The following is a 12,568-nucleotide window of genomic DNA, read 5'->3' as shown; positions in this document are numbered from 1 at the left end:
TAGATCCTGTTGGGCCAGGGGCAGCAATTGCGTACCACTCCCCCCCCCCCCAATTCCTGCAAGTGACACACAGTTTTGTCCTAAGTTAGCTGAGGCGAGATCTCCGGAGGGGAACGGGGAGGCTTGAAGGGGACTCTGCAGCTTCCCGCCAACCCCTTTCTTCCCTCCACACGAGCTGCCCTCCTGGGCTGGCAGGAAGGCTGGGAAGCTCACAGCTCATGTATGTTGTTTCCAAGGAACTCTCCAACTTCTTAGTAATGAACAGTGAGAAATGACACTAGGTGTGGTTTCTTAACAATAATAGATGCATACAGCCTTCTTGCAAGTCAGATTTCGGGCTTTACTGCCTTTATTTCTTTCACTTTAGCTGGCCAGACACACATCTGTTAACTTGGGAACGTTGGCAGCCAGAAGGGGGTAAAGGTTGTGGGGGGGGGGCACACAACACGGACAATTCCTTCCTGCTTTGGGAGGGAGTTCCTGCCTGGTTGCCCTGAAACTGTTCTGTTTTGTTCCCTGCGGCTATGCAAATTTCCAAGCTTGAAAATAAGAATGTGTCACATTTAATTCCCTAATGGGGTGGGGGGCTGGGGGTCCCAAATGTAATACAGACTGCTAAAAGTTTACTGAAAGAAATCAAAAACATGCATGCATCTGCTTTTATCTAGAGGAGCCGCTATAGCACTATGCTCTTTTGACCCGGTACTGTGATCCCTCCATGGCGCTAGTGGGGGTGGGCTTTGACTCGAGACCTTCGTGTCGTGAACATGGCTGGTGCAGAGCATTGAGTTTCACCTTGTTGCGCCTGCAGGATGTTTTCACAGCATCACCGAGACTTTTCTGGAGGGAAATGGCGCAGTCTATGCTTGGGTGCAGGTGCTGAGAGATGCTCCTCCTCGGAGTAGACAGTCCTGAGCGGCATGATTCGGTGCTAGAGATCCGCATTTGTTCTGGTGTTATTTTATACTCATTTGAGACTTTGTTGAAAACGTGCTGCTTGTGGTTTGGGCAGTGGTTAGTTTTAACATGCCTTTGATGTCAAATATTTTCATTTTTAAGACTGTGCTCTATCAATTAATTTTGCTGAAAGGTTTTGATTTATATTTGTGCTGCTGTGATGTAGTGGTGTATAGCGTGTACAGTGATTAAGAGTGGTGAATTCTAATCTGGAGAACTGGGTTTGATTCCCTGCTCCACCATAAGTAGCCAGCAGGGTGACCTTGGGCTCATCACAGTCCTGTTAGAGCTGTTCTCACAGAGCAGTTACTGCCTGTGTTCTCTCAGCTCCATCTCCCTCACAGGGTGTTTGTTGTGGGGAGAGTAAGGGAAAGGTGTTTGTAAGCTGCTTAAGGAAGTGAAAAGCAGAGTATAAGGAAAAAACAGCTCTTCTTACATTCAACTTGCTCTTAGGGCATAAAAGCTTGCTATAAATTTAAATGTAAATCAATAAGATGCTGCAGCTGTTCATTTCTATGTGCATAATGTGCTGCTAGTGAAACGTACTGAGAAGCTAGTGCAAATCTTTTGCAAATTAGTTTGAAAGGACCCTTCATTTAGCCCCATGGCTTCCGATAAGCCTACTTGGGGCAATCCTTTCTGTGATTCAGAAGCCTATGATTAAAGGCTTCGACTGGAATCCACAGACACTTTGCTGGGAGGAAACACCACAGAATAAAATGGGTCTTACTTCCCTGTTCTTACTTGTCAATTTGATATCTTTTTGTATTATGTCTGCACTATGATAGGACTCCTGGTCTATGATCACGAATAAATGACTCTGACGTACCTCTGAGCAGACCTGCCTCCTTTTCGTAGTTGGCGTCTTGGGAATCATCTGTTGTCTGTTGCACTGTTAAAATAAATAACTCGAGTTCCACAAAAACTGGATTTCTTTCATATATTAAACTAATGAATATAAAAACCATATTTTAAAGCAGGATTCATTTATTCCAGAGGATGTGATTTGTTGCAAATGTATTTATAATATATGTGGCTTTGGTTGTGCTGAGTTCTTACAGCCTCTGCCTGTGCACTGCGTTTTCACTTTGGTTTAGAGGTGGCAAAGTAGATACCCAGTTTGTACACGACGTGGATAAAAGCAACAGATCTCAGGTTTGTTAATTCCCTAGCAAAGACCTTTTCAAAGAATACAGGCAACCCAAAATCTGTAGAGTAGGAAAGTTCTAAACTGCAGGCTAAGCTATTTATCCAGGAGCGTCTCTCTTGGTGGAGGGCGGGGAGATTCTGTCTTGGCGTGCGCTGCCCCCAAAGATGCCGGCTGCAGTGAAAGGTCAGGGCCTAAAATTGGCAGACCATGTTGGTCACACCGCCCGGAAAACCCACAAAGCCAAGCTTGGAAGGACTTTATTCTCTTTCAGGATACATCGCTCTTTTTCCAGCTTTTTAATCAGAATAAGAATGCTTTTTGCACGAGAGGATGATCCTGGGGTTGTGGGCTTTGCCCACCGAAGTGGCTGTTCCAGCCCGAAGCAGCCAGACGCTGTGTGCACAGACTGGTGCGCTGTCAACCGGTGCCGCCCCCTCCGCCCCCCAGCGGCCCTGGCTGCTTCAGGCTGGAGTGGCCGCTTGGGTAGCCGAAGCACACAGCCCAAATGATAACCTTATTGGTAATCCACTAAATGTTGAGAATGTTAAAATGTTAAAAATGAGACAGGCCTCAGGGTAGTCATTGGAAGACGGAGGTCCTGTGGGTAGAGAGGAAGTGGCCAGATCAGGAAGTGAACTTGCCCTGCCTGGTTGGGGTGCAGGTGTCATTTGCCCACATGGGCAGGAACTCAGAATCCAGGGTCATTTAGTCCAACCCCTTGCAGAATTCAGGACATTCACAACTACCTGCCCACCCACAGCGACCCCAATTCCATGCCCAGATGATGCCTCCCCCCAAAAAAAACAGAATCCCTGGCCAGTCTGGCCTGGAGGAAATTCACCTCTTGATCTTTGATGCCTCCTTATCAATGGAGGCTCAAGTCACAAAGGTAGCTAGGCAGGCATTTTCCCATCTTCACCAGGCCAAGCTACGAGCGTCCTATCTGACAACACCTGGCCACAGTGATCAATGCAATGGTCACCTCAAGACTAGACTACTGTCACTTGCTCTACGTTGGCCTTCTATTGACCCTAATCTGGAAGTTACAACTGATCCAAAATCCTCACTAAGAGGCAGCTACATTGGCTCCCAGTAGAATTCCGGGTTTGTTTCAAGGTTCTGGTTTTAAGCTTCAAGGCCTAAGCTTCAAGGCCTTCCATGGTCTGGTGTATCTGAGGGACCACCTGTTTTAATACATCCCCTGAGGGTGCTTCGCTCAACGTCCGCAAACCACCTGATAGTCCCTAGCTGCAGAGAAGTCTGACTGGTCTTGACCAGGGCCAGAGCTTTTTTGGCCCTGGCCCAGGCCTGGTGGAATGAGCTCCCCAAGAACATCAGGGCTCTATTGGAACTATCAGAGTTCTGTAGGGCTGCAAGATGTAGCTCTTCCACCAGGCCTATGGCCGAGGCCAGTTTGGACAAGCGAATACACCAACTTAAGGGCCTTCCTTAGCGGCAACTCAGATAGCTCCCCTGTCTGTTCCAAGGAGATATGTTACCAATTATTTATATTCTGTTATTGTATTTAACTATATTTATTGCTTGTTGTGAATCTAACACGTCCATCATTTGGGCCAAAAAGGAAACCTGGTTGTTCTGGCAGTTGGAGACAAATTTGCGCTGATTTCCCCAGAATACTAAATTGTTCTTTATATGCTTGCAGATCACCCCCTTTAAAATCTGCTCCATTATCTTCCCTGAAATTAAGGTCAGACTCACTGGCTTGTAGTTTCTCTGGTTGGGATAACATTAATGGAATCATAGAATCATAGAATAATAGAGATGGAAGGGATCTCATGGGTCATCTAGTCCAACCCCCTGCACTATGCAGGACACACACATCCCAATCGCTCTACTGTAACCTGCCACCCCTTTGCCTTCACAGAATCAGCCTTTCTGTCAGATGGCTATCTAGCCTTTGTTTAAAAATTTCCAATGATAGAGAACCCACCACCTCCCGAGGAAGCCTGTTCCACTGGGAAACCGCTTGAACTGTCAGGAACTTCTTCCGGATGTTTAGATGCAGTTTCTTTTGAATTAATATCATCCCATTTGTTCTGGTCTGTCCCTCTGGGGCAAGAGAGAACAATTCTGCTCCATCCTCCATATGGCACCCTTTTAAATACTTGAAGATGGTTATCAGAACCCCCTCTCAGTCGTCTTCTCTCTAGGCTAAACAGACCAAGCTCCCCCAATCTTTCTTCATATGTCTTGGTCTACAAACCCCACACCATCTTTGTTGCCCTCCTCTGGAAATGTTCCAGTTTGTCAACATCCCTCTTCAAATGGTGTGCCCAAAACTGAACACAGGACTCCAAGTGAGGCCGAACCAGAACAGAGTAAAGCGGTACCATCACCTCCCGTGATCTGGACACGATACTCCATTTGATACAGCCTCAAATCGCATTTGCATTTTTAGCCACTGAGTCACACTGCTGACTCATGTTCAGTGTATGGTCTACTAAGACTCCTAGATCCTTTTCGCACATGCTACTGCCAAGACAAGTCTCCTCCATCTTATGTTGGTGTATTTGGTTTTTCCTACCTAAATGCAGAACTTTACATTTGTCCCTATTGAACTTCATTTTATTCAGTTTAGCCCACTTCTCGAGCCTATCAAGGTCATCCTGTATTCTGCTGCTGTCTTCAGTTGTATTTGCTACCCTTCCCAGTTTAGTATCATCTGCAAATTTAATAAGTATCCCCTCTAATCCCTCATCCAAATCATTTATGAATATGTTGAACAACACAGGCCCAGGACAGATCCTTGGAGAACTCCACTTGTCACTCTTTTCCAAGGGGATGCTGAACCATTAACAAGTACCCAACATTTGCTCACCTCCAGTCCTCTGGCACCTCACCTGTTCTCCAAGAAGTGTGAAAAATAATGGACAGAGGTTCAGAGATGATACCTTTAAGTTCTTTTAGTACCCTTGGATGCATTTCATCTGGCCCAGAAGACTTTGTTTCTAGGTGTTTGTGGACTGCTCCAACAGTGATCCTAGGGCCACCGTTCCCGTCCCCCGTGTTGTGTTACGTTTTTGCCACATTGATCACTATTTCCCTCACTATTTGCTCTCATCCAGTTGTCTGGCACCTCTCTAGTCCTCCAAGAGGTCCTAAAGATGATGGACAAGGGTTATGCAAGCTCGCCAGAAAGTTCTTTGAGCAGTCTTGGATGCACACCATTTGGCCCAGGGGATTACAATTACAGTAAAATTACATGATGGGAGAAGTAAATAACGATGAAGGGGAAAGAATGATGGAAGGAGCATATTCGGAGGAACAACCTCAGTATGGGGCCTGGAGGAGAGGCCTCCCCAATGTCAGGCAAAGAGTATGGGGGAATCTAAGAAGATCTTGATGCCTTTGAATTTACTTTGTTTTGGGAATAAAGCATTGGGAGAAACCGCCGCAAAACCATTCTCAGGGAACTTGGGGAAACGTAGACCAGAAAGTGAACTGAGCATTGCAGGGAGGAAAATCAATGCATAATGAAAATGAAACCCCATTGGACATGCACAGTGAAAGCAAGGGGAAATTCAAAACACAAAGGAAACCCAACTGACACGCATGGTGAAAGAGTGGGAAAACATCTGTAAACCGCCCGTGGCGCCGCGGGCGCCACGGACTAAATAAAGCAGTAAGGGGTCCTGGGGCGGGATGAGTCCGGGATGAGGAAGGGTCCAGATTGGACCCTTCCTCATGACAGACAATCGGAGGGACCAATCGGCAGGCGCGAAGCGCCTGCCGATTGGTCCCTCCGATTCCCAGCCCCAGGAACTGCGAGCCGCGCGCAGCGCGGCTCGCAGTTGCTCCCGGCCTGACGCGGCGAGAGGCGCGAAGCGCCTCTCGCCGCGTCAGGCCACCGCCTGATGGAGCCCCCGGCGGCCTGACGCGGCGAGAGGCGCGAAGCGCCTCTTGCCGCGTCAGGCCGCCGCCTGAGGGAGCCCCCGGAAGTCGCGCGGAGCGCGGCTGCCGGGGGCTCCCTGTCCGGCGGCCTGACGCGGCGAGAGGCGCGAAGCGCCTCCCGCCGCGTCAGGCCGCCGCCTGGGGGAACCCACCGATGCCTTGAAGAAAAAAAAAGACCCGCCGCTCGGGCCGCGGCCTGGGGGAATCCCGGACACAAAGAAAAAAAAAACAGCGAGAACCGCCGCTCAGCCCGCCGCTGGGGGACTCCCAGACTCAAAAAAAAAAAAAAAAAGGGGAGAGAACCGCCGCTCGGCCCGCCGCAGTGGGACTCCCGGACTCCAAAAAAAAAAAATTAAAACGGACGCGCCGCTCCGACCGCCGCCTGGGGGACTCCAAGACTCAAAAAAAAAAAAACCGGGGAGAGACCCGCCGCTCGGCCCGCCGCAGGGGGACTCCCGGACACCAAAAAAAACACAACCAGAGACGCGCCGCTCCGACCGCCGCCTGGGGGAACTCCCGGACTCAAAGAAAAAAAAAACCGCGAGAACCGCCGCTCGCCCCGCCGCAGGGGGACTCCCAGACTCAAAACAAAAAAAAAAAACGGGGAGAGAACCGCCGCGAACAAGACACCCTGCCCGCCGCAAAGGAGCCTCCGGAGCCGCACGCCGCGAAAGAGCTGCCCGCCGAAGGACCCGCCCGCCGCGAACAACACGCCCAAGGAGCTGCCCGCCGTCGCTACAGCCCTTTCAAAGGTAAGCCATCCCCGCCTTTCCCACCCCCACCCCGCCCGTCCCTTTCCCCGGCCGAAACACACTCGCTCCGCCCGTCCTTACCTTCCTCCTGCCCCTCCAACGCCCTTTTCTGCCTTTTCTGCTGTGGCTAGGCCGCGCGTCCTTCACGGCCGCCGCCACAGCACTAGACTGAACCAGGCATGCGCGGACTCCGGCGCATGCCTGGTTCCCTTCCCCAACGCAGCCCTGCCCCACCCCTCTAACACGCACGCGCGCCATCCCGCTACCGCGCCGCCCTCCCCGTCGCCTCGCTGCCCACCACCCCTCAGCCTCGCTACTGCCTCCCCCAGGCCCGCCATGGACACCGGACCACACCCGACGCCGAGACTTGCCCGCCTGCAATCGCGACTTGCCCGCCTGCCGCGCCGGCCTCAGCACCCAGGGTCCCTGCCAGGTCAGTCGCTGCCGCCTTTCGCCTACCCTTCCTTACCAGGCCCGCCCAGACCACTCCCCCCAGGGTGCCTCTCATTGATCGGGATGGGTGGCTTCCTGTGCCCGCCTGTCTCCCTTGCCCATACTCCCCTTTCAAAGCCCATTTTTACAAATGGGCTTTTTTTACTAGTCAGTACATAAAAGGAGATTGAGACTGTGAGGATTGCCGTAAACAGCCATCAGCTAGGACTTCTTGATGGCTCATGAGGGAAGAGATTGAGAAATAAAAAGTTGAGCTTTAAAGTTTATTTTAGAAAAAGCAGAAGCCACTGATGTTTAAGGTCCCATAACCTAACTGAGCAAGTTCAGCTGACTCTGATGAAGACAAGTATTTATGTAGCACTTTTGAGTGCTCAAATTGTGTCATATTCTTGGTAACTCTTTTAACCATCCTGTACATTGAATCATAGAATCATGGAGTTGGAAGGGATCTCCAGGCTCGTCTAGTCCAACCCCCTGAACTATACAGGACACTCACAACTACCTGCCTACCCAATTTGATGTCCTGATGATACCCCCCCCCCAGGAAAAACCCCTAGAATCCCTGAGAAGAAATTGGCCTCCCAATCCCAAAGTGATGGTCACCATTTCTCTGGGCATGCAAGAAAGGACCACAAGGGCCAGTCACTGACCCAGCCCTTCCTGCCCCTCCATTCACCATCTGCCTCTGGTCCAAGAGAAAACAACTCGGCTCCAGTCTTCGCATGACAGAATTCATGGCTATCCTATCGCCTCTTAGTCATCTTCTCTCCAGGCCGTGATATCGAGAGAGAAGCCACCACCAAAGGCTCTGGGAATTGGCCGGGGTGGGGGGGGGGAGGAGTCTTACACAGAAGTTGTTCTTCAAAGATGAAATGCTTTATTAGCATATCCTAAGTTTTGAGTTTGTATGGAGCAGAAGCACAAGTAGGAGGGATGGCATGGCAGCTCTTTTCTTGTGAGCCGGGGTCGGTGTGGCAAATGCTTTGCTGATTACCAAGACGGAAAGTGAGGAGATGACCATGATAGCATGAGGCACGTTCCAGCTCTCCTCCTCAGCAGGATGCATGAGACTTGCTGATTCATTCCCTGCATTTGTATGGCAGGTAAATTGGCCTTGAAACCAGGAGAGAAGATGGGCACTTGGTTTTTCGCATGAGGGTCTTAGTCAGGTAATGGGGGGGGGGGAGAACACCTAGAAGAAGCTGGGTGAGAAAGCCAAGAAAGTGGAAGTCAGTAGCAAACTGCAGAGCGGACAAATGAGGCAAAAAGCCAGGCCAGGTTTTAGGAAATAGTTTGAGGATTTCAAGAGGCCTTTTAAAGTCTTACTGACAGGTTGCTCACACAGGAGAACGGAAATAGGCAAATGTCTAATGGCTGCTTGGTTGTGCCAGCCTCAGGGACAAGCTTTCTGTTGTGAGCCAGACTTGACACACTTTTCTCAGCAAGGGCTCATGGATGCTATTGGAACCTGGGGGGGGGGGATGTGTCCAAAGGGGGCAAACTGGAGGGTGGGTCGGGTGCAGCACATGAAGACAAGGAACTGCCTTGTTGCCCCTAGGGCTGTCTGCTCAGACTGGCAGGGGCTCTCTGGGGTCTCAGGCGGCCCTTCGCAGGGCTCCCTGACTGCTCATTCGTCACTCTGGCACGACCGAGTTGCCCCCCCCCCCCCCGCCTGCTGATTAGCACTCCTTGTGAACGGAACAGAGGGGCCTTCCGAGAAAGGGCCTTCCCTCCGTGCCACACGGGCGGAGGCAGGATAACTGCCTCAGGTTGACCTTGTCCGCGTGAAAGACATGTTGGCGTGTCCGGGGGGGGGGGGAGGTGACTTTTCTATGGAGGTTCCGATGCCATTGTTATCGACATATCTGTGCGACCTTTCTGGCATAAGGGGCATGGCTGGGCCCTTGTTCCTCGGTGCTTTTTATTTCATGGCACTCGTTGTGAAAAGCAAATAAAGCCTACAGGGAAGAAATTGTGACTGTATCGGAAATTCGAGATATCTCTGATACGTTGGTGAGGCAGTTCTTTTCACTGTTTAGCTTGGATATAATGTACAAAATCAGAACTCACTTCAGTTTCCACGCCATGAAAGGCTTCAGCTGCCGTTGCCACAAATTAGGTCATTTTCCTCCAGGCTGGTTGGCAGCCATCTCTATAAAGCCTAAATAAAACTTTGAGCTTGTTAGAGATATTAGGTTGGATAAGCTTCCTGGCAGGACAGATAGCATTTAATATAAGTAATCAATGCCAAACATTTTTGATTTTAGCTAAAGCCCATTAAGAGCTAAAGTCCATAAATCACTATAAATGCTTTTTAAAAAGCAAAACTCTGCTACTTAGTTTAGAAGAAGAGTTGAGTTTGTACCCTGCTTTTCTCTCCAATTGCCTTCCCTCTCCCCACATCAGACGTCCTGTTGAGGGCGGTGGGGCTGTGAGAGCTCTGACAGGATTGCTCGTGAGAACAGCACTCTCAGGACTGTGACTAGCCCAAGGTCACCTAGCTGGCTGCATGTGGAGGAGGAGCAGGGAATCAAACCCAGCTCACCAGATTAGAGGCTGCCACCCTTATCTCTTCTGCCAGGCATTTGGTTGACAGCAGGAGGAACCAAAAACATCTGCAGGGCCCCTGCCCCCTCCCTCCCAGAAATCCATCAAGGCATTCTGCGCCTGGGCCTCTTGCACTGTTACCATCGTTACAATTATCAGCGTTAATAGTATTAATGTTATGGCGATCTATAGGTTATGGATTGTTTCTTGTATTGTTCTCTACATTTTATGTAAACCGGCCTGAGCCTCCGGGGAGGGAGGTATAATAATATAATATAATATAATATAATATAATATAATATAATATAATATAATATAATATAATATAATATAATATAATATAATATAATATAATATAATATAATATAATATAATATAATATAATATAATATAATATAATATAATATAATATAATATAATATAATATAATATAATATAATATAATATAAATGTTAAGCTGGTTCTCTGACTTGACAGTTCCTCTCTGACCTGATATTAATTATGTATACTTATCATTATGGCTCCTTTTTATATGTCTCTCCAACTCTTATATTAAAATTAGAAATTGCAGAGAAAGGGAGGTTTCCATGGCCATAATCTGTAATTTTCTGCTCTGAAAACTCTTCTGAATTTTTATGTGCTGTAATATACGAGCAAGGAGAGTTAAACACAGAATTTTACAGCTAATATAATGCAGCATTGGAAGAGGTTATTTTAGTACTGCATTGTTTGCAGTGCTGGTTGGCCAAAGTTTCATTTTGCAGACTCTGCTTCTCTCACTTTGAAATGAGATGCTTTTGAAGGTTGTCTCTGATTTAATGCCGCAGCCTTTTCTTTTTTTACAGCTCTGCTTGTACAATGATCTGGTGAGCCCCAGTGATAATAAATTAACGAACTATCGCATGGAACTTGATATGCAGACAGACAACCGTTTACAAACTAGTTGGCCAAGATGTGGTTTGAATTATGGTATTTTGAATAAGAGCATACTTGAGATTCATTTCTAAGATTTATTTATCTGATCTGTTGCTAATATCTACAATAATTAATAGTTATTTTTCCTTCTAACTAGCCTACAGCAACAATGTTGGTCCCTTAGGTGCATTGAGTAGGGAATATGAGTTCTATAAGAACTATTTATTTTGTCAGTCTTCCCAATTATCTAAAAAAGAAGTTGCAGTAGTATTCTGAGGACTGAAATATTATTGACAGTTCGGAATTCAAAGCTCAAACAGAAGTAATGCAGATTATACACGTTGCAACGAATATGCCTTGATTCCTCCTAACGTAGAGACCCATCTAGCTGGCATGCGAGCTGGTGAGTGATCGTTACCACACTCCCCCGAGTGAAAAAAAAATCCCCCCCCTGCACGGGTGCGATTTTTGGCCGAAAATAAAGGGAACTTGCAAACGGGGCTGTGTTGTGCTTGGGGACTTAGGGGAGCTTTAAAGCACTTCTGTGGAGGGACTGTAGCTGGAGAAGCCTCGCTGGGTGAATGAAGCCTCGCCGGTTCGTTGCTTTCTGCTCGCTCTGAGAAAAAAAAAATGCCGATCACTTCGCCGGAAGTTTGGAGGAGAGAGCCAGGGGGAGGGACTTTGCTGGAACTGCAACAATGAGAACACACAGGTCTTTTTCGCTACTGTTGCAGTTTGTTTGCAAGAGTTTAGCGCTTTTCGGAGGGTGAATCCACTTTTCCCGATTTCCCTTTAAGCGCTACAACAAATCACTTTTTGTGGGACTGTTTCAGGAGTGTGGCAGATTGTGTGCGACGTTTTGCGGAACTGCAAATTAGTAGCGTTTACAATTTGGAAGCCTTTTGCAACATTGAAGTTGTGCAGAATGGACCCCAGTATTTTATGGGGTCAATATATGCCCCCCCCAAATACCATTGTTGTTATTTTTGCACACCCCTCGCTGTAAGCCTCCCTAAGCTGCAGGCCTCGGGCCAGGGGTGGAAGTAAAATGCTCATTCTTTCCCAAATCCTCCCCTGCCCTTCTCAGCAGGCTGTGCACTCTGATCCCTGCTGCTGGACAGCTGCCAAGCGGGCTGCAGAGGAGAGGAAAGCCACCCCGGTCGTCAGCCAGGAAAGAGCATGCCCTCGTCCCAGTGAGGAAGCAGGGGCTTGGCTCCCTTTCCCCATGGCCAGTTTGCAGCCTCAGGCCTGGCCACGCCCCCCATCTTGCCCCTGCTGCTGAGGGAGCAAAGAAGAGGAGGGCAAAGTCGCCCAGGCTTCTTGTGGAGAGAGTTCTGAGGGCAGGCTTCTGCAGGGGAAGCCTCAGCACCTGCCTTTCCCTTGAGGGCTTCTTGCTCAGTTCCACCTGAACTGTACGCCTTGTGTCAGGGAGAGGAGGAGAAAGGAGATAGGGAGGCCGCAGGGTCAGCATTGTGGGTGAGAGAGTGCCCGACACGCTCCGAGATAGTCTGGCATTTAAGAATGTTATAGTGAGATCGATATCAATATAATACTGACTAGTTTCAAAGCCCATTCATAAAAATGCGCTTTGAAAGGGGACAAAGGGAAGGGGAATGCACACGGCCCAACCCATGGCGAGAGCACTCACCCTGGGGGGCAGAAGTCGGGGCCAGGTGAGGCGGAACGGGCGCAGCACTCACCGTTAGGAGAGTCCATGGTCAGCGGCGTCGGGTCGTCAGAAGGCTGGGGCGGCCTACAGAGGCGGCGGAACAGTGGCTGGGCGGAGTGCGGTCCCCGCAGGGGCAGGCAGAGTCATGGAGTCCAGCGAGGTGATAGGCGACTCAGCTTGGGGGGGGGTTCCGGGGCAGGGAGTGGGAAGACG

At 49.1% G+C, this 12,568-nt stretch overlaps 1 protein-coding gene across 6 annotated transcripts in view; it reads left to right on the top strand.

The window, feature by feature from the left end:
- SLC12A7 (solute carrier family 12 member 7) overlaps positions 1-12,568 on the top strand; it is a 174,563-nt gene that overhangs the window by 35,009 nt on the left and 126,986 nt on the right. Inside the window, exons 1-2 of one of the 6 annotated variants that reach the window (XM_077310644.1) lie at positions 6,449-6,771; positions 7,101-7,204. The exons of the other annotated variants lie outside the window; for them this stretch is intronic. Coding sequence (XP_077166759.1) covers positions 7,108-7,204 — 97 coding nt within the window. The 5' untranslated portion in view covers positions 6,449-6,771; positions 7,101-7,107. Of the gene's footprint in view, positions 1-6,448; positions 6,772-7,100; positions 7,205-12,568 lie in introns of those variants that run through there. 6 annotated transcript variants of the gene reach the window in all.

The sequence above is a fragment of the Paroedura picta genome, chromosome 14, assembly GCF_049243985.1.
Source record: "Paroedura picta isolate Pp20150507F chromosome 14, Ppicta_v3.0, whole genome shotgun sequence".
Taxonomy (NCBI): Eukaryota; Metazoa; Chordata; class Lepidosauria; order Squamata; family Gekkonidae; genus Paroedura; species Paroedura picta.
The sequence above is the reverse complement of the archived record's forward strand: the minus strand, read 5'-3'. Positions and strand labels throughout refer to the sequence as shown.